At 40.9% G+C, this 22619-nt stretch overlaps 1 protein-coding gene across 1 annotated transcript in view; it reads left to right on the top strand.

Moving 5' to 3' along the window:
- Ppp2r2a (protein phosphatase 2, regulatory subunit B, alpha) overlaps positions 1-14799 on the top strand; it is a 74694-nt gene extending 59895 nt beyond the window's left edge. Inside the window, exons 4-9 of the mRNA XM_013034396.1 lie at positions 1516-1681; positions 4612-4724; positions 5278-5455; positions 6878-7042; positions 8056-8225; positions 14675-14799. Coding sequence (XP_012889850.1) covers positions 1516-1681; positions 4612-4724; positions 5278-5455; positions 6878-7042; positions 8056-8225; positions 14675-14701 — 819 coding nt within the window. The 3' untranslated portion in view covers positions 14702-14799. The remainder of the gene's footprint in view (positions 1-1515; positions 1682-4611; positions 4725-5277; positions 5456-6877; positions 7043-8055; positions 8226-14674) is intronic.
- The last annotated feature ends 7820 nt before the right edge of the window (positions 14800-22619 follow it).

Genomic DNA, 22619 nt, shown 5'->3' with positions numbered 1-22619 from the left:
TTCTTCTTTTTGGTCGGTCTGGGCCTGTGTGCTGTCCGTCAGCTCAAGGCTACAGTCTATCAATTGAGCCACATTGCCACTTCTGGTTTTCTAGTGGTTTATTGGAGATGAGTCTCTCAGACTTTCCTGCCTGAGCTGGCTTTAAACTGCAAGCCTCAGATCTCAGCCTCCTGATTAGCTAGGATTACAGTCAGGAGCCACTGGAGCCTGGCTTTATTACGCATTCTTAATGTTGGCAAACCTACTCATAATTGATGGTGCTCTCACAGGGATCAAAAAAACTATGTGAGTGAACAATCCTGATCATCAGCAGGCTATTTGAAAAAAGCCAGAACTTGTCTTCCAACATGATTCTCTGAATCAGGAGATACAGTAGGTTATTGTTACTAAGTAATTGTAAACACTTTATTTGATAGCTCAGCTTAAGTTTTTTAAAATTTGAACCATTTTTCCATAGATTTCGTTTTTGAATGACACTTTTCAGTGTTTTCAAAGTTGTAATTGTGTGAAGATGAAATTGTAAACATGACTATAATTTCTCCTTTTGCTGAGGCCTTAGTGTTAACTAAAGAAGTTCACAGGTGTAGTGTCTTTATCTAATTGCTTCTATTTTCTCAAACTGATCCTAAAAGAATCAAATCATCAGTATATTTAAGGCTTGAAAGAAGAGCTCCTATTCTAGGATCAGCCATTATTAATAGAGCCACGGGGGCACAGCTGGGTCGTACTGAATGTAGACTTAATTGTTAGCAAAATTTCTCAGTGATTTCAGTCTTAAGAGTATGTCATAGGGGTCAAATGGAGCTATTGTATTTACGAAAGAACCGTCCCAAAGATGCCGGGCACCAGTGGCTCACACCTGCCATCCTAGCTACTCAGGAGCTGAGATCTGAGAATCGCAATTCAAAGCCAGCCTGGGCAGGAAAGTCCATGAGACTCTTATCGCCACTTAACCATCAGAAAACCGGAAGTGGTGCTGTAGCTCAAGTGGTAGAGCTCTCACCTTGAGCTAAAGAGCTGAGGAACAGTGCCCAGGTCCCGAGTTCAAGCCCCACGACCGACGAAAGAAAAAAAAGAAAAAGACAAGACTCTTCCCAAAGAGGCAGACACCTAAAAGGAAAAGGATATGAAACATCATTTAACAGCAGACTGGAAATTGTTCCCCTACAATGGATAGAGAAAGAGTGTTGAATTTTAGATCATTCTCTTTGTGTCATTAGTTTTAATTTTTTGTTCTCTTAATCAGTTTGATTCTGTATTCATTAATACATAATAGTAAGTTAGTAATATCATTGATCCACTCTTTTGCAATTGAATGAAGCCTACCGTTAGCTTTTTTCTCTTCATTTGAGCTATATTCTGTGAAATCTTTAAATACACAAAGTAGAATATAATTACATATAAGATAAAGCTAAGTCACTCTATTTTTAGTTTGTTGAGATTGAATTTCTTATTTGATTTCTTTGGAATGTTTCTCAACAGTTGTTCCAAATCTTTTTTTTTTTTCCATTTTAGAACAAAATCCAGTCTCATAGCAGAGGAGAATATAATGTTTACAGTACCTTCCAGAGCCATGAACCAGAGTTTGACTACTTGAAAAGTTTAGAAATAGAAGAGAAGATCAACAAAATTAGGTGGTTGCCCCAGAAAAATGCTGCTCAGTTTTTATTGTCTACCAATGGTAAGTCAGTCTTTTTCCTTTGTTGTCTATATGTGAGTGTTCTATGATGGATACTCTGCCTTCCCAAGAGCAATGTCCTTGAGCAGTCTCTGCGAAGAGAAAAGACCAGGAAACTTTCCTTTCTACACAGAATGTAGATCAAAATAAACTCACCTTGCTCGTCTGTTTATTGTGCATGGCTCTGCCATAGAGGCTTCATCATGCTTCTTTGACAGCCATCAGACGCTTCAGCACTGCAGAGGCTTGGTGTGGACCAGAAGCTGCTGTGTATTCCAGTGTCTAGGTCAAGGGCCAGAATCCATGTACTTTTTACTTGTAAACAGAATTAAAAGTGCCTCCAAAATACATTTGGTACCTGAATTCCAACAAAATACTTACCAGTATTGTAGAATACATTGTCAGTTTTTGTCTTTGTTGTGAAAATGAATTGTAAACAAAACAATGAGAGATTGTGTTCTTATATGTGTACAAAGTAGGTTATGTGTACAAAGTGGGTCCAAGCTGGGTGCTGGTGGCTCACACCTATAATCCTATCTACTCAGGAGGCTGAATATCATGGTTCAAAGCCAGCACAGGCAGGACAGTCCTTGAGACTCTTACCTCCTATTAACCACCAGAAAACAAAGTGGAGCTGTGGCTCAAAGTGGTAGAGCATTACCTTTGAGTGAAAGGGCATGGGGCCAGCACCAGGCCAACAAGGAAGAGGCTGAGATCTAAGGATTGTAGTTTGAAGCAAGTCTGGACTGGCAGGGCAGACTCTTATGTAATAATCTACTCCAGATAAGCTAGAAGTGGAGCTGTGACTCAAGTGGAGCCTTGATCAAAGAAGCTAAGGGATAACACCTAGGACCTGAGTTCAAGTCCTAGGACTAGCACACATGCAAAAAAAAAAAAGTAGGGTCCAGTGTGGAAGGTTGAAACCATTATGCACATTGTATAAACTGGTTGTCACTGGACAACTTTGTCATTGGCTCAGATGGTGATTTCAGAAAAATAAATTAAGGGTTGGGAAGGTAGCTCAGTGGTAGAATGCTTGCCTTGCATGCAAGAGGCCCTGAGTTCAATTCCTCAACACCACATAAGCAGAAAAGGCTGGAAGTGGGGTTGTGGCTCAAGTGGTAGAGTGCTAGCCTTGAGCTGAATAGCTGAGGGACAGTGCCCAGGCCCAGAGTTCAGGCCCCATGACCGGCACAAAAAAAGGGCGGGGGGGGTAATAAGTTACTAAAGGTAGTTTTGCTCTGTTTTTGAACAGTGATCTACCAGGAGAACAAACATTGTTCTAAACAAGTGAATAAACATTGCTAAGTTCTGGGAGTTGTTTTGCAGTTCTTTTTTTATTATTATTGTGAAAGTACTGTGCAGAGGGGTTACAATTACATGGACAAGGTAATGAGTACATTTCTTACCAAGCATTGCTGCCTCCTCCTTTGTTTCCCCTTCCCATCTCCCCCCCCCCTCTTTTGCAATTCTTTTATAAAATGGCATTATGTGCTGTGCAGCTTGTTTTTGTGATTCCTGTTTTTGTTTATAAAAATTATTAAGATATCATGCTTTCATATAAAATGTGCTTTTTTTTTTTTTTTTTGGTCTGGTCGTGGGGCCTGAACTCTGGGCCTGGGCGCTGTCCCCCAGCTCTTCAGCTCAAGGCTAGCATTCTACCATTTGAGCCACAGCACCACTTCCGGCTTTTTTCTTCTTGCTTATGTGGTGCTGAGGAATCCAACCCAGGGCCTCATGCATGCAAGGCAAGCGCTCTACCACTGAGCTACCTTCCCAGCCCCTGTTTGTTTTTTTTTTATAACACTAAATAAAATAAGCACACTTAAGTCCCCCATAGTGATAATTCCAAATAAGGGATGGGTATTCATTCCTACAGAGAATTTACAGACAAAAGTACAGTAAGAGCCTCAGGGACAGATGCTCTACAAAGTACTTGACTACCATTGAGAAGCAGTTGAGTCAGAGAAGCTTAGGGCACTTGAGGACTAAAGGTTACAAGTTTGGAGTGAAACACTTGGGAACAGTGTTAATTTCTTGTCTTAACAAATGTGCCATGGTTGCAAAAGATGTTGGCATTAGAGGAAACCAGGTGAAGGGTACATACAAATATTGTGCTGTCTTTGCAACTTTAAGCTTAAAACAGAATAAAATAAAAGTTAACTCTTAGGAAGCTACTATTTTATACACCTTTAAACATGGGCATTTTGTGTCTTGAAGGAATTGAGGCCATGTGCTTTCAGTCAATACTTTTCATATCCTATTCCAGACTTAGGAAGCACTAACCCATGATGGGGAAGGAGAGACCAGTGAAGGTACCCAGGGCTAGAAGGGAATCTGACAGGACCAGCAAGCAAGAGAACCAGGGGAGCCGTGCCCTGCTATTTGGTTCTAAACATTAGGCAGTGTGGAATTCACCTAGTTAGAAATACGTGTTCATACACATGAATAATTGCTTTCCTGCAGCTTCTGTTATTTTTCAAGGATAGAGATCTTGGAATATATTTGAGTAATGTTAATGTTATACACCAGTAAGTTCTGTGCTGTATTTGTATGTATTTTACTCACAATATAATGGTATTTGTTTATTAAGTTAGTCAAAGTAGGTTTTTGTTTTGTTGTATTGTGTTTGTTTTTGGTCGGTTGTGGGGGCTAAACTCCAGGCCTAGGCGCTGTCGCTCAGCTCTTCAGCTCAAGGCTGGCGCTCTACCACTTGAGCCACAGCGCCACTCCCAGGCTTTTTTCTGCTTATGTGGTGCTGAAGAATGAAACCCAGGGCTCATGATGTGAGGCAAGCACTCTACCACTGAGCCACCTTCCTATTCCCCAAGTGTAAAGTTTTAAATGAAGTATGAAATGCTGTATTTTTAAATGTCCTAATAAAATTGTTTTTCTACCCGTCTTACCTTTTGAAATCTTCATTCTTTCCCCAGATAAAACAATAAAATTATGGAAAATCAGTGAAAGGGACAAAAGACCAGAAGGGTATAACTTGAAAGAAGAAGATGGAAGGTATAGAGACCCCACTACAGTTACTACACTACGAGTAAGTGCTTGGAAAAAGATTCTTACACTGGTTTATACTATTCTGGATAGGCTCTTGGGTAAGACTTAAATAGGAACGATTAGTTAGGCCCTAGGCCTCCAACTGTTTTGTGATGGTGTAAGACAATGAAAATGCCCATTTAAACATAGAAGCTGAACTACATGGGAGTTTTAGATGGCCATAGAATAAGCACTCTAACACAACTATTTTATGCTGTATTTGCTATTGCAAAATTAATTTTCTTTGGAGATCAAAAAAGTAGAAATGGACCAAAGCTGATAGCTTAAAAATACCAAGAATTGGGTGCTATGTTGTAAATATTAATCATTTTGCATAGCTTTCAAGAAGTACAAATTGTAATAACATTGCTACCAGTAAGAGGAGATAAATTTTCCTAATTGTTTCTCGTCCTGTTCCAATAAAGGGTCAGTTTTGTTGCTTCTTAGAACTGAGTCTAAAATACACTATTTTATGCTGTCTCAAAAACTATACTGATGGTGTGTCCTGAACTGTTAACCTTTTATATATTCTGTTTTCTATGTGCTATTAACAGGTGCCAGTCTTCAGGCCCATGGATCTAATGGTTGAGGCCAGTCCACGAAGAATATTTGCCAATGCTCATACATACCACATCAATTCAATTTCTATTAATAGTGATTATGAAACTTATTTATCTGCAGATGATTTGCGAATAAATCTTTGGCATCTGGAAATTACAGACAGAAGTTTCAGTATCCACTTGATTTCATTTGTGCTTATGCTACTTCGTTAACAGTTTTTGCTAAAGAAAATACGGTGCTCATTGGACTCATAGATTTATTTTAATTTTTTTGTATTTATAACCAAATTTCTCTTTTGGTTGGTTGTGGGGCTTGAACCTGGGTGCCATCCCTCAACTCTTTTGCTCAAAGCTAGCACTCGGCCCCCATTGAGCCACAGCACCACTTCTGGTTTCCTGGTAGTTAACTGGAGATAAGTAGCTCATGGGCTTTCCTGTCTGTGCTGACTTTGAACCATGATCCTCAGATCTCAGCCTTCTGAGTAGCTAGGATTACAGGTATGAGCCCCTAGCACCTGGCAGAAATTTCACTTCTTTATAATGAGTGTTTTGGACAATCAGAAATATTCCCATTGAGCTTAGAAAATAAGTGCATGGACAGCCCCCAAGCCCAGAGTTTAAGCCCCGTGACCGACAAAAAAGAAAGAAAAGAAAAATAAGTGCATACAAGGTATAAAGTATAATAGTATAATATCAGTAGAAATTGTTCATCCTGCACCCTTTTCTGAAGTAACCAGGATTGTGCTAGAACCTTGTACAGGCTAGGCAAGTATTCTACCACATAAACCATGCTCCCAGCCTTCCAAATCATACTTCTATTTATAGTCTTCCCTATATTTTTCTATATACACACAAGTGTATAAGCAAAAAGAAAAAAAGCTGGAAGTGGCGCTGTGGCTCAAGTAGTAGAGCGCTAGCCTTGAGCTGAAGAGCTGAGGGACAGTGCCCAGGCCCAGAGTTCAGGCCCCATGACCGGACCCCAAAAAAAAATCTTGATAAATGGTAGCAGCTATTACTACTACTTAATGTATTTTCCAAATAGTCATTTCAAGATTGACAAAATTTATCAAAAGTCATACTTTACTAACATGTGTTAAGACAGGCTGTTTTCTTGTTCCTTTATCAGTCTAGTTAATGAAAAGCTTATTTTGGAGGAATGGTTTTAACACCTTTTTTGTATTAATTTACATCTATTTGTGGTACAATTTACCCCTTTCACCTTCTTGGAGTTCTTATAATGTTGACAAAGTATCAGTGTTTTCTATGGCTTCTGGGATTTGCTTGTTTTCCTTTTTGGTTTTAATTTTATGTTGGTATTGGCATTGAGCTTATGATCCTCTTGCTTTCACATCTCCCAAGTGCTGAGATTACAGGGACATGCCATATGCCTGGTTGCCTTCTAGGATTGGTCGCATAATTAGAAAGGCCCCCACAGTCTTAATTTTTCCCATTTTTGTCTTCTAAAAATCGACTTGGTTGTTTTTAGCATTAAAGTTATGATACCTTTTAGGCCTGTGGATGAATTTTAGTTTTAGAATTGTAGGATTATACTAGCCTTTTTCCCAGTGGAGTTCCTTAATAAAATGCTGTCCAGATATTGTGGATATCAAGCCTGCCAATATGGAAGAGCTCACAGAGGTGATTACGGCAGCAGAATTCCATCCAAACAGCTGTAACACGTTCGTATACAGCAGCAGTAAAGGAACTATTCGGTTATGTGACATGAGGGCATCCGCCCTCTGTGACAGGCACTCTAAACGTAAGTTCCATGCATCTTTATAACTGCATTATTTTATTTGTCTGAAACTAGCCTGTTCCTTTGGGGTTTTTTTCTCCATTCCCTTTTCCCCCTTTCCATTTTGAGCTTACTAGGAAGATTTATTCTGAGAAGTTGCTTTTATAAATTAAAGATAGAAAAATATTAGCTTCAAAACGTTAAGAAGTTGTAATATTCTTGTTTTCTGCCACGAGTACTTGTAAATTCAGGTACATTGTTACTAGAAAGATAGCCTGGCGTGAGTTTGTGGGAAAGAATGGTATGTTTGTCAGGGCGATGGTTGGCCATCTACCTTACTGGTAGATGGCAGATTAGCCTGGTGCACTTATTAGTTCTCCTAAAGTAGCTGTATAACTAAAAAGTGCATTGTATACCCTGCATCTTCAATTTAATATTCAGACATTTTCTTAAACTTTCAGGGAATTAAATTTTTAGAGTTGGAAATATTTTCCTGTTTTTTATTAGCCTATAATTTTATCTGTTTGAAATTAGAGCTGGGCGCCAGTGGCTCACGCCTATAATCCTAGCTATTCAGGAGGCTGAGATCTGAGGATCACAGTTCAAAGCCAGCTCATTCAAAGCCAGCTTGGGCAGGAAAGTCTGAGACTCTTATCTCCAATAAAGCACTAGAAAACCGGAAGTGGCGCTGTGGCTCAAGCAGCAGAGTGCTCACCTTGAGCTGAAGAGCGCAGGGACAGCGCCCAGGCCCAGAGTTCAAGCCCCACGACCGACCAAAAAAAAAAAAGGAAATTATAAATGGTGCTTGTGGCTCATGCCTGTGATCCTAATCATTCCAGAGGCTGAAACTTGAGAACTGTTGTTCAGAGCCTTGGGCAGATGAATCCATTTAGCCAGCACTTTTAGCTCAAGTGGTAGAGTGTTGGCTGTGAGTAAAAAAGCCAAATGAGGTGTAAGACTGTAAATTAAACCCCAGTATTGGTGCGTGCGTGTGTGCATACACACAAATATATTACCTTCTTTTTGCTTATTTTTAGTGTTTGAAGAACCAGAAGATCCCAGTAACAGGTCATTTTTTTCTGAAATCATCTCCTCTATTTCTGATGTAAAATTTAGCCATAGTGGTCGCTATATGATGACTAGAGACTATTTGTCGGTCAAAATTTGGGACTTAAATATGGAAAACCGGCCTGTGGAAACATACCAGGTATTTGCATGCTTTTTTCTTTGAAGTGGTTATGTAGAGAATGGTTTGTAATGGTACCGATACCAACTCAGTGTTTGATAGAACTTGAATTAATTCAATTATGCTTAAACCAGACATTTAAAATTATGTTAGAGCCAGGGATATTATGGTGCACTCAGGAATATCGTGTCTGAGGCTACACTAACTGCATAATAAGACACTCAAAACAGAAAGGGAAGACCTACTGTTCTCTGCTATTGCTTGTGTTGGTTCTCTTCATTAAAAAGAAAAGTTAATTCACACATGCCATTGCAAGCAAACATTTGAACTTCCTTTGTAATTTAGCTGTACTGATGCTGAAATATATCGTGCTGCTCAGAGGACTTTTTTAAATAGACTTATTTTCTAGTTCATACTTAGGTGAGTAAATATAGAACTCTAATTCATGAAAGAAATTTTCATTCACTTTCATCATTAAGTAATGGTACAAATCAAATTTTTAGCCCACACCTATGTCAGGTGTAATAGAAAAATCATGATTTATGGCCAACTCCAAGCAAAAACCACAGACTCTATTCAAAAAAAATTGAAGCAGAAGGAGTGGATGGGTGGCTAAGGTAGTGTATGTGCAAGCACAAGTTCTTGAGTTTAAAGCCTACTAAAACAAAACAATAAAACAATTTACCAGGAGTTGATGAGCTGAAAAGAAAGTGATGGCTGGGCACAGGTGGCTCATGCCTGTAATCCTAGCTGCTCAGGAGGCTGAGATCTGAGGATCACAGTTCAGAGCCAGCCAGGCTGGAAAGTCCATGAGACTCTTTATCTCTAATTAACTACCGGAAAACTAGAAGTGGCACTGTGGCTCAAGTGGTAGAATGCCCACCTTGAACTAAAGATTTCAAGGACAGTGCCCAGGCCCAGAGTTTAAGCCTCACAACCAACCTTCTCCCCCCCACCCCCCAAAAAAGTAGTAGTAGTAATGATAATGGACACTGCTATAATGCTCTTTTGTTAGTCTCTTATCTGCCTAAATGTTTCAGTCAAGTTTTTTTGTTTTTGTTTGGTTTTGTTTTGGTACGGTCGTGGGCCTGAACTCTGGGCCTGGGTGCTGTCCCTCAGCTCAAGGCTAGTGCTCTACCATTTGAGCCATAGCACCACTTCTGACTTTTTCTGTTTATGTGGTGCTGAGGAATCGAACCCAGGGCCTCATGCATGAGAGGCAAGCACTCTACCACTCAGCTACCTTCCCCTCTGGCCTCTTTTTGTTGTTGTTTTTTTTTGGGGGGGGGTCCGGTCATGGGGCCTGAACTCTGGGCCTGGGTGCTGTCCCTCAGCTCTTCAGCTCAAGGCTAGCGCTCTACCACTTGAGCCACAGCACCACTTCTGGCTTTTTTTTTTCTTTTTGCTTATGTGGTACTGGGGAATCGAACCCAAGGTCTCAGGCATGCAAGGCAAGCGCTCTACCACTGAGCCACCTTCCCAGCCCAGCACTGGAAGTCTTTAAGTATTGATAATTTATTGTTACATTAATACTTTACCTAGGGCTGGAAAGGTGGCTCAGTGGTAGAGCGCTTACCTTGCATGCATGAGGCCCTGGGTTCAATTTCTTGTCACCACATAAGCAGAAAAAGCTGGAAGTGGCTCTGTGGCTGAAATGGTAGAGTGCCAGCCTTGGAACTGAAGAGCTAAGGGACAGCGCTTAGGCCCAGAGTTCAGGCCCTCTGACCGACCAAAACAAAAACAAAAAACTTTACCTAGAGATATTACCTCATAGAGGCAGCAATTTATATCTTTTTTTTGTTTGTTTTTTGTTTTTTTTTTGGGTCCGGTCATGGGGCCTGAACCCTGGGGGTGGGCACTGTCCTTCAGCTCAAGGCTAGCGCTCTACCACTTGAGCCACCGTGCCACTTCCGGCTTTTTTCTTTTTGCTTATGTTGTGCTGAGGAATCGAATGCAGGGCCTCAGGCAAGCGCTCTACCACTGAGCCACCTTCTCGGCTCATAAGTAATTTATATTCTTTTTTTTTTTTTGCCAGTTGTGGGGCTTGAATTCAGCCTGGGTGCTGTCCCTCAGCTCTTCAGCTCAAGGGGAGCACTCTACCACTTGAGCTACAGCGCCACTTCCGGTTTTCTGGTGGTTTATTGGAGATAGGAGTCTCACAGTCTCCTGCCCGGACTGGCTTTGAACCACGATCCTCAGATCTCAGCCTCCTGAGTAGCTAGGATTACAGGCGGGAGCCACCAGCGCCTGGCTTACAGGGCATTATTTTTATCTCCAGTTTTGCCACAGTATAATTCTTTTCACTATTTTATCAAACAAGTCTTTTTCATATGAGCACCAAAAAAATTAGTAAGTCTTGCTTTGAATGTTATGCTTTGAATGTTATAATTGTCAGTAATTTTTGGTCGTGGTGTTTGAACTGTGGGCCTGGGGTAATTGGAGATAAGAATCTCATGGACTTTCCTGCCTGTGCTGGCTTTAAACTGCAGTCCTCAGAACTCATCCTCCTGAGTTGCTAGGATTACAGGTGTGAGCCACTGGCACCTGGCTTGTTAGTAAATTTTTTCACTGCTTGGTTATGGGTTTTGTTGTTTGTTTGGTCCGGTCATGGGGCCTGATCTCTGGGCCTGGGCGCTGTCCCTCAGCTCTTCAGCTCAAGGCTAGCGCTCTACCACTTAAGCCACAGCGCCACTTCCGGCTTTTTTCTTTTTGCTTATGTGGTGCTGAGGAATTGAACCCAGGGCCTCAGGCATGCAAGGCAAGAACTCTACCACTGAGCCACCTTCCCAGCCCCTTGATTATGTTTTAAATTAAGAGAAAGCAACTTTGAAATCATTTAAATATTCACGGTTAGAAGTTCTTTACTCAGTAGTAGTTTCATCTTAGAAGCTTGGTATGATTCTTGTGTCATTATATTAGGTGTTATAGGGCATGTTACTAGAACTTTCTGTAACTGGAATTGTCTGGTTTTAACATGAAGCCCCGTAATAGGCTGGCCGTGCTAACACAGAGTCCTATGGGCAACAGTGAGAAAGCCTTGCCTTTGAATGATACTGAACCTGACAGGAAAGAAGCAGAGAGAGAGAGGAAATTAAGTAGATTTAGAGAAAAGACATATAATTGGTTGTAGTTCAGGACTATCACTATCACCTTCTTGTTTAAAACAGTTTGAAGTGGGAATTATTTCCGTTACATGGAAAAGGTTTTATTGAAATAATTTCAAACTTCAAAATTTGGTCACATAGCAAAAGAAGTCATTTCGCTTTTACCCAGATTCCCTTGTGCTATTTGCTGTATTACTGGCTCTTTGTTACTTATTTTACTTTATATAGTTTTTTGTTTTGTTTTGGTCCAGTTGTGGGGCTTGACCTCAGGGCCTGGGCTATGTCCCTGTGCTTTTTTGCACTCTATCACTTTGAACCACAGCTCTACTTCCAGTTTTCTGATGGTAAATTGGAGATGAATCTCACAGAGACTCTCCTGCCTGGGCTATCTCCAAACTGCCATCCTCAGGTCCTCAGCCTCCTGAGCTAGGATTACAGGCATGAGCCACCTGCGCCCAGCTATTTTATACTATCTACATAAGGAATTTTCTTTCATGATTGTTGTATAGATTTTATGCTAAACAGCTCTTTTGTATGTATGTGTGTGCCATTCTTAGAGCTTGAACTCAAGGCCTGGGCACTGTCCCTAATCTTTCATTAGAGGTTAGTGCTCTACCACTAGAGCCACTGCTCCACTTCCAGTGTTTTGGTAATTACTTGGGAGATCACCATTGCCAGGCAATGGTGGCTCACATCTGTAATTCTAGTTATTCAGGAGGCTGAGATCTGAGAATTGTGGTTCAAAGCCCAGGCAGAAAAGTCCCCAGGAAACTCTTGTTTCAAATTAACCACTAAAAAACCAAAAGTGACACTGTATCTCAGTTGGTAGAGCATTAGCCTTGAGCAAAAGAGCTCAGGCAGGGACAGTGCCCAGGCCTTGAGTTCAATCCCCACAACTGACGTGTGTCCCGCGCCACCCTCCCCCCCCCCCAATATCAAACAAGCCTGGCACCAGTGGTTCATACCTATAATCCTAGCTACTCAGGAGGTTGAGATCTGAGGACCATGGTTCAAAGCCCACCCAGGCAGGAAAATCCGTGAGACTCTTACCTCTGTTTAATCACAGAAAAAGCTGGAAGTGATGCTTTGGCTCAAGTTGTAGAGTGCCATGCTAGGCTTGAACAAAAGGAGCTCAGGGACAGTACCCAGTCCCAGAAGTTCAAGCCTTGGGGGGTAGGGGGTGGAATCACATGAACTTAGCTGGTTTTTCCTTGGGATTAGAGTTCACACCATACATTTTTGTCAAGAATGCTACAGAAATGCTTAATAATAACTTAAAAATTACAGGAGAAACACAAGTGTTCTTCATTGGTTAAAAACTAACAAATTCCTATAATGAAGGAATGTCCACTTGATTTACATAAGTCCTTTTAAAAGGGATTGATTCCGTTGGCTTCAGTGTCATGTACTAAGCAGAATTTGATTTTGATCATTGGGAGAATGGACATCACTGAAGATAATTCTTGGTTACAGAGCAGGCAGATCCTAGGTTTTCTAATCCTTGTTACAGTAATGATTTAACCTTGTGGAAAGGTGGTGGTATTGTAGTGGTACCAGTCTAGCTGTAGGGCTGTCCCAGGCTTTAGAAGTGCTGCCTGTGAGGACACTTGGTGGTGGTGAGCTGGTAGGGCTGACGGGGAGCTGTGTGCAGTGGGAAATACCTGTCCGGAATCCCAGCCATAAGATAGGTTCTGGCTTCCTGCTGGGGTAGTCAGTCACCTGCTTACCTAAAGCCTATTTATAGCTGGAACCACAGACAGTAGTTAGTATCCCACCTCCCACACAGCTTAGAATGGCAGTGTGTGCCCTCTCGCCACCCTACCAGTTGAGAATCAAACTTTTTTTTCAAGGGCTAGCCTTAAACTGTGGTTCCTCTCCCCCTACTTTCAGTCACAAAGTATATACAGCGAAGATACTGGAGTGAGCCAATGGGGCCAGCTAAACTGATATTGGAATTGTTTGCCTAGAAAGTTTTAGTGGTAACACCATGATTACACATAAAACTAGAAACACATGCCTAGAATCTCTAATATAATAAAATTTTAGTTAGCACCCAAATTTTTATTTTTTTTTTTGGGTCTGGTTGTGGGGTCTGAACTCTGGGCCTGGGCACTGTCCCTCAGCTCTTCAGCTCAAGGCTAGTGCTCTACCGTTTGAGCCACAGCACCACTTCTGGCTTTTTCCTTTTCACTTATGTGGTGCTGAGGAATCGAACCCAGGGCCTCAGGCATGCAAGGCAAGCACTCTATCACTGAGCCACCTTCCCAGCCCCCTCAGCATCCAAATTTTTATGGTGGTTTCATAAATGCTTTTCTACAACTGGCTTGTTTGAATCTGGACACAAACAATGTTCACTGTATTTGATATTTTTCTTATATTGATTTAAACTTAGAGTTTCCCATTTCCTCCCTCACCCCTTCAATTTATTTAGTTTATTTATAATAGTTGAAGAAACTGAACATTTTTTGTTTTGAACTTTTCCTGGCTTCTCTATTTTACTTGTTATATCCCTATGCTATTTTAAATGTTCCAGTATTCTATTAGGCAGGAGGAAGAAGTTCAGAAAGTCTCTTATTGAGACCATGGTTAATTACAGTCTAACATGTACTTTAAAATTGTGAAGAGAGTGGGTTTGTAATAATCTTGTCACAAAAAAGTGAAGTAATATACATGTTAAATAGTTTGACTTAACCATTCCACAATGTGGACATATGTCAAAGCATTGTTGCATTTTATATATATATATATATAATAAAAATTCATTCATTAAAAAAAAGTTTTAGTGGTATAAGCAGAATTGATTTTCAGTTATTATCATGAACAGAATTAGTAAAAGCATTTGTAAAATAGGGTTAGCTGAGCTAGGCATAGTGGCACATGCCTATAAACTTAACACTATATAGGCCAAGGCAGAAAGATTTCAAGTTCAAGACATCTTGGATTACATAGACCCGGCCTCCATGAGTAGTTGTTGTTTTTGGTGGTTTTTTTTTTTTTTTTTTTTGGCAGGGGAGGGGACTCTGGTTATCTGGAACAAATTAGAAAGTTCATAAATTACATTAAAAAGCACTGGTTTCTTAAGAACAGCATGTGAGGGAGATGGCAATATGTGAATCCTTCAGAGGGCTGTACTTCAAGATGTGGCTAATCCAGCCGATGACATGGTCTGTAGTTGCAAGGGAGTTAAGAACGTTGAATGAGGATGTGTCTGCTTTGGAAGAGTTTTTAGAGTCACACCAGAAGCAGGTTTGATGTATTCAAGTAGAAGGGTTGGTTTCATGTCCGTGTTCGCTGTGGGGTGTAGGTCCAGGGTCAAGTAGAGCCACAGTCTCTTGGCGTGTCTGACCGGGTGCTCTACTCTTACAGTGTCGTCATGACTGGGTCCTACAATAATTTCTTCAGAATGTTCGACAGGAACACAAAGCGAGATATAACCCTAGAAGCGTCACGAGAGAACAATAAGCCTCGCACAGTTTTGAAGCCACGCAAAGTCTGTGCAAGCGGCAAGCGAAAGAAAGATGAAATAAGTGTTGACAGCCTAGACTTCAACAAGAAAATCCTTCATACAGCCTGGCACCCCAAGGAAAATATCATTGCTGTAGCTACTACAAACAATCTGTATATATTTCAAGACAAAGTGAATTAGGGTTGGCATTCCTAGCAGAAGAGCCCGCATCCTGCTTAGTTGAGATAGCTGAGTCTAGCATTCGTACCTGTAAGAGAAGGGTCCATTGTGGCACCCTTCCCAGTGTTTGACAGTGTGCCATTCGACAACACTCATAGCTGCATGGAGAGAGTGCCATTCACCACCGGGGCTTCTCCATGTCTGCTAGCCATTTAGGTAAGGGTAGGGCACTTTTAATTTAAATGACTTCTTGCACCATCTTGCCTAATGGACTAGACTATTGGACTGTATCAACATTGATTTACTCCACTTTTTATGCCTTCCATTGTGATGACGTCAAACACAGTGAAAGCCTTCAGTCATGCTATGGGATTTAATTGTGTATCCTCATTACTGTATCATTTGTGGGGTACACCCCTTCCCCTTTTTTAAATTAAAACAGCTCATTCTTACTGTGGCTTGTAGCATTCCTCCTCTCTGGCCTCCTGGACTCTCCCCCTTCATCTCTTACCTAGCCCCTTCCACCTGGTCTCGGTGGTGGTATATTAAAAAACAAGAAAAAGAATGAAAGCACACAAAAGGAGTCAGCTTGGGGTCTGTGGTAAAGGGGTACATGTTGCGAACAAATGTTTTAATAACAGTTGGCTGTAATCACTCCTTGCCATGTCTGGCGCTGAAAATAAGGAAAAAAACTACTACTGAATAAAAGTGACAAAGAACGGAGTATCTGGTTTTCTTTTTCTTTTGAATCTACCTCCTTAAGCCAAAATCTTGTGTCATACCCTTGGGTGAAGTGAATTGCAATGAGTTTCTGTTGTTTTATTGGTGTTTCTGTTAATTATTTTTAACAAGTGTTCTTTTCATGGAGGAGTAGTCCTGGTTCTTTGTGAACATGTTTCATATATATATTAGTATTAAAGATTTCACTATCTCTAAATGCTACTAGAGGTTTTTAAATGTAGTTATTAGTGTATTAGATACATTGTATCTATACTTCACTATCTGTTAATGAAATTGTTGTAAATGAGAACCACATTTTTAAAGACTATTTATAGTGCTTAATTTCATTTTTGTCTTCGCTGAATACTATTAAGTCAAAGGACTTTAAGATGTTTTAACAAAACTTTTTTGTTAGTCATATCCTAGAGTGGAAAACCTAACATGAAGAGATATCATGGATAGAATTGACACTACATTTCTTTATGGTATTTTTCTGCTGTCCAGTCAGAATGAAATGTACTTTGCCATAGATATTTTTTCCCAAAGCTATATTAAAAAGAAACTTTTAAAGGTACAGTGTTCAAAAGTGCTTAATGGACTCCCCACTGCTGTATCAGAGAAAAATGTAGTAGTCTATGACTATACTTTCTCACGTGGTGACACCTTATCCAAAGATGAAGACAGCCCTATTTTAATAGATGGGGCATACTTTGTCAGCCCCGCAGGAAGCTTTTGTGGAGAACGAAATGGACTTTATTTTTGAAAGATGAGTTGAGCAGACATTTATATTATTAGAGAATGGGTATAACGGTCTAGAATTTAGAGGATGGAGTGCTTATATTTCCACTACCTGTTGTTCTTCAGTCATGAAAATTTTTGATGAAATAATTCCATCATAACTATCCCGCTACACTTATAAAAATATATGTCTTGTAAGTTAACATTTTTAGTACACAGGAGAATTTTTATGTAATAAAATTACTGTATCTTTTGGACTTTTGTATTTAAACACATTGATTATGTCTAATAATTCTCGGTGGCACTTATACTAATTTATTTGGAGATCATGGTGCATCCTTACTTTGTGTTATTTATTCCTAACACTTGAGGTGCAAATGGGGTCCCCTTCCCACAGGAGCGTGGGTGACGCTCTGATTTCTGATTGGGCAACTTAGCAAAAGATCATTTGGGGAGGTGGCTTGAGTGTGTGTTTGGATTCCACCTCTGGGAAACACTTTTTGGTTCATGAGTAGCTGTGATGAGTAGTCCCTGACACTAAGGGTTAGTTTTATATAATTTAAGAGATAAACATATTGCTAAAATTAAAATGCCTATCAAGGAATGCTATTATAAATCACTGTATCATGATCTCAAGTATTTTTTATTTTCTTTGGTGTAGCAAACTATAAGCCCAGCCACTCATTTTATATGATCATGGTTAATTTTTTATTAATAAAAATAATAGAATAAACTTAGTCTTGTCAAGTTGCTTGTATTTCCTGTTCTTCTGCCGCAGATACACAGTTCTCCCCTCTAGCCTTTTTCAAAAGATGATAGAAAAATACTCTGTTATTCTTTTGATCTGTACTCAGTGGCTGGGCGATAAGACTACCTTATGAGTCTATAAATGCATGTTTTATATGATTACTGGATGTATATTAAGATGTGTAGCTATTAGTCTCTTGGAATTAAAAAAATGCATACATGCACTCTTCAAAATTATTTTTTAAATGTGACAGTTCTGTAGTTAGAGTCTTAAAACTAGAATCAGCAACACAGGATCTTAGTGTGCCAGTGTGTTGTGTGATCTAGAAACCCTTGCATATGTGGAAACAGTACTGATCAGAGCATTTTCAGTGAAATCCAAACCACTTTCTTCTTTGGGAATGTTATTTCAGTGTCATTTCTCTACCACCCAGAAATTCAATTGGAATTAGTAATGTGCACTTGAGAAAAACTAAAATCAAGCACTCTCCCCTGTACTTCCTGCCAAAAAAACAGAAAATACAGTGTGTTCTAGGCTGTCACATATGCTCTTAGTTTCAGTAGCACCTGGAAAATGGAGTCTTAAGGACTTTTCTGCCCCTACAGGCTTCCAGCCCCAGTCCTCAGATCTCAGCCTCCAGAGTAGCTAGATTACAGCAGGTGTGCACTGCCAGCACCAACTGTAAAGTTTGTTGCTTTTTTCTTTTTTTTCAAACACCACTCTCCCTAACAACATCTTGGAAACTGACCAGACTTCATTTTATAAATTAAGTCCAAACAGACTGCACCTCTGTATTAGATGTGATTCTAGTCTTGGAGGTTTTTTACATGGTGGCATTAGACTGTGACCTTTGTTAAGAAACATTGCTGGGTGCTGGGAGCTCACCCCTGTAATCTCAGCTGAGATCTAAGGATCGTGATTCAAGGCCAGCCTGGGCAGGAAAGTCTGTGAGACTTGTCTCCAGTTAACCACCAGAAAACCAGAAGTGGTACCGTGGCTCTAGTAGTGGAGCACTAGCCTTGAGCTGAAGAACTGAGGGACAGTGCCCAGGCCCAGAGTTCAAGCCCCATGACAAAATTAAGAAACATCAGCCATTGTGCAGGCCCAGAGTAACAGAATTCCTACATTCTCCACCAAAAAGAAGGCCCTAGTGAGTTTTACTGGAATTCCAGAAGGAATTTGGCACTGAATTGGAATAGAGAGGAAAGGTCCTATTTGCCCTTTTAAAAAAAATGTTCTGCTAATAACAGGTTGTTTGGGGGGCTTCCCACTAGAGGGCGTGTTGAGCAGCATTAAGTATCTTGGGAATACAGGCAGAGTTCTGTTCTGCTAGAGGAGTTTAGTGTTAAACATCAGACCCCGTGCTGGTTAGCCCTCCTTCATAAGGAGATGGGGTTTGTGATGCGCAGCATGCAGATTTAACTCTGGGACATCAGTAATGGCTTTTTAAATGAACTGTAAGCTGGGCGCTGGTGGCTCATGCCTGTAATCCTCGCTACTCAGGAGGTTGAGATCTGAGGATCTCGGTTCAAAGCCAGCCCGGGGCAGAAAAGTCTGAGACTCTTATCTCCAATAAACCACTAGAAAGCCGGAAATGGCGCTGTGGCTCAAGCGACAGAGCTCACCTTGAGCTGAATTACTGAGGGACAGCGCCCAATCCCAGAGTTCAAGCCCCATGACCAACAGAAAATAAAAAATAAAATGAATTGTATTTTCACACATGTTCTTTGGACTTTTAAAGAACACCCCCAGTACTGAAAGCAGAGGAGAAACAACATTTTTGTGTTCTGAGCATGCCATTTTTCTATAGGAGATGGGCTCTTCTAACAGTTGGCTAAATCTTCATTTCTCCACTATACATAACCATACCAAGCAGTACTATATTTTGGTACTGGTTTAACTTTTTTTTTTTTTGGAGATGGTGTCACTGTAGTCCAATTTAACCTCAGACTTGCTGGGCAGTCCCTCCCTCAGCCTCTGAGTGCTAGGATTACAGATGTAAGCCATCAGTTCGTTGCTTGCATCCCACTACCCTGTCCCTGTTACCAGCTGATAATTTTCATTCTTGAAAATGGGAGTGTTGAAATAGTGAGTAAGACTTTACTGGATGTGTTCCTAGAGCTACAAGAACTGTGTTAACGGATATGGAATGTGCCCTTCCAGACTTCCAAAGCATTCCATTCTAAGGATATGAGATAGCCCATGTGTTTACACTAACTGGAAGATGTTAACTTCTTTTGGTTGGTCGATTTGAAAAGTTCAGAGGCAGGAACTTAAAATTGGTTGTACCCCCAACATGATTGTAATTGCTGCAGTTTGGAAACAGGACAGTAAATGTGACTTCTCAGTGTTCTCTATTTACTTTTGTTATTATAAAGGTACAGTGGGGTTACAGTTACATAAGTCAGGTAAAGAGTACCTTTCCTAAGCTGAGCATTGGTGGCTCACACCTGCAATCATAGCTACTCAGGAGGCTGAGATCTGAAGATGACTGTTCAAAGCAGCCCAGGCAGGAAAGTCCATGAGCCACCCAAACACCAGGAGCGGCGCTGTGGCTTAATGTGGTAGAGTGCTAGCCTTAAGCAAAATGAGCCCAGGACATCAGCCAGGCCCTAAGGTCAAGCCCCATGACCCAACAGCAACAAAGAAAAAAAGTGGATTTGTTTGGGACAATGTCACTCGTTCCCAGTTTTTCCCTCCCATCCCCACCCACAAGTGGTATGGCTCATTTTCAGCATAGTGTCTAGTGAGTACCACGGATGCATTTATTGGCCCTTTCCCCTCCAATTCTCTGGCCACAAGATCTATTTTTTCAATGAATAAACGATGTTACCAAAAGCCAGAACTTCAAAGGACACTGTTGAGACAAATATATGTACTGGAGGAAAAACTACAGTCTGTGCTTATATATAATACATATACACATATAATGCAAATTACAAAGTAGATCAACAGTTGTTTAGGGCAGAAAGGAAAGGAAGGCCAGGAGAGAGAGAAACGTCACTGGGAGCATGTTTGAGGTGATGGTTCTGTTGGTGATGATGATTTTATAGAAATTACCAAATAACACCAGTGTATATGAGTGGGTATATCAATTGTTCTTCAAAAGAAAAAAATTGTCACCGGGTGCTGGTGACTTGTGCCTGTAATCTTAGCTACTCAGGAGTGAGGATCGTGGTTCAGTGCCAGCCCAGGCAGGAAAATCTGTGAGACTCTTATCTCCAGTTAACCACCAGAAAACCAAAAGTGGCACTGTGGCTCAAAGTGGTAAAATGCACTAGGCTTGAGCCTTGAGCTCAGGGTCAGTGCCCAGGCCCTGAGTTCAAGCCCCATGACAAAAAAGTTTCTTCAAGGAAATAGTATTCTCAGATGGGAAGCTAGCCAGCCAGAGGCGATTGCATTAATTGTGGCAACAGGACTGTAAGTGACACAACTGTATTTAAAGTTCAAACCCAAAGGAAGATTTGAGCAATGACAGCAATAGGTAGTGAAGTAGAATTACAGTACACACAAGCCTTTTTGCTTGCTGGACATGAAGAGATACTGTTCAAAGATTTAGAGAATTGTGGTTTGAGACTAGGTCTCAACCCATAAGAAGGAGGATGCAGTGGGTGGACCACTGCCATCCCAGCTCTAAGAAGCATAAACAACAGCCCCAGCCATGAAGTGAGACTTTGGAAAATAAAAGTACAAAGAGGTAGACTAAGATTGCAGGGTTTGCAGGTGCTGGTGGCTCACACCTCAGGAGGCTGAGATCTGAGGATCACAGTTCAAAGCCAACCCTGGCAGGAAAGTCCATGAGACTCTTATCTCCAATAAACAACCAGAAATCCAGGAGTGGTGCTGTGGCTCAAGTGGTAGAGCGCTAGCCTTGAGCTGAAGAGCTGAGGGACAGTGCCCAGGCCCCATGACCAACACACACACACACACACACACACACACACGATTGCTGGTCTTCTGACAGTGTCCAGGCCCCATGACCAACACACACACACACACACACACACAGGATTGCTGGTCTTCTGTATACTTACAGATATTTGATAAGGGAGCCAAAAGGTACTTGGTGGAAAAAAAGCCTCTTCAATAATTGGTGTTGGAAAAATTGAGCATCCATATGCAGAAAACTAAAAGTGGATCCCTGTTCATCAACTCAAAGAGAATTGAAGAACTCAACATCAGACCTGAAACTGAAATTGCTGCAGGAGGGAGTGGAGAAACACTAGAACTCTCAGGCCCAGGCAGAAACCTTTTGAAAAGATTCCCAAGGGCACAACAGATAGGAGTAAGACTTGACAAATGGGATTACATTACATCAAAATAAAAAGGGTTTGCACATCAAAGAACTTAGTTACTAAACTAGAAAGCCAACAGATTGGGAGATCTAGACCTGCCATACATCCCACAAAGGCCTAACATCCAAAAGGATGTTAGGAGCTCAAAAAACTAACCCCTCCCAAAGCTAATAAGCCAATCACGAAATGGGCAAAGGAGCTAAGGAGAGACTTAGAAGAAGAGATAATAGGAAAGAAACATAGGAGGAAATGCTCCACATCCCTGGCCATACAGGAAATGCAAATCAAGTCAAAACAACTCATTCCATCTCACCTCATTGGCCAATGTTGTGAATTGGAACACGGGTTGGTGGGGATGTGGGGGAAAAGGAACCTGTTACAATGTTGGTGAAAATGTAAACCATTACAATTGCTCTGAACAGCAGTCTGACGGTTCCTCAAAACAAAAACAAAAACTAAATAGACTTTTTCCTATGACCCAGGAAACCACTCCTGGCATCTACCCAGAAGGACAAGCCAGGATACCATAAAGACATCTGCATATACATCTTAATTGCTGCACTGTTCATAATGGCCAAGTTATGGGAACAGCCCAGATGCCCTAAAATAGATTAACAGATCCAAAAAATGGGATACCCATATACATAATGCAATTTTTATCATGTCATTTGCTGGGAAATGGATGGACCTATAACAAAGCATGTTAAGTAAGCCAAGCTCAGAGAGACAAATAGCACATGTTTTCTCTCATATGCAGAAGCTAGATCTAAGTACACTGGGACAAGATAAATTATACAGGACTCTAGACATTCCCACACAATGAGACAAAGGAGGATACTCTTAGGAGGGGACATGCAGGCCCAATGCCTATGTGCTTCAGATCTATACAGTAATAGTTCTTGAACTCCAGGAAATGGAAACGAGGTGTTTTTATTTTTTTATTTGTTGTTGTCGTCTTTTTATTTTCTTTTTGTCTAGTTTGTTCATTTACCTGTCTTTGGGAGAGGGGGCACAGAAATGAAAGGCCAATGGGTGAACAAATGCAGCAGTGATACTAAACACTACGTTGAAAATGAACTATATGGGGCCGGGAAGGTGGCTCAGTGGTAGAGCGCTTGCCTTGCATGCATGAGGCCCTGGGTTCCATTCCTCAGCACCACATAAGCAAAAAGAAAAAAGCCGGAA

Source organism: Dipodomys ordii, unplaced genomic scaffold, assembly GCF_000151885.1.
Source record: "Dipodomys ordii isolate 6190 unplaced genomic scaffold, Dord_2.0 Scaffold189, whole genome shotgun sequence".
Lineage (NCBI taxonomy): Eukaryota > Metazoa > Chordata > Mammalia > Rodentia > Heteromyidae > Dipodomys > Dipodomys ordii.
The sequence above is the reverse complement of the archived record's forward strand: the minus strand, read 5'-3'. Positions and strand labels throughout refer to the sequence as shown.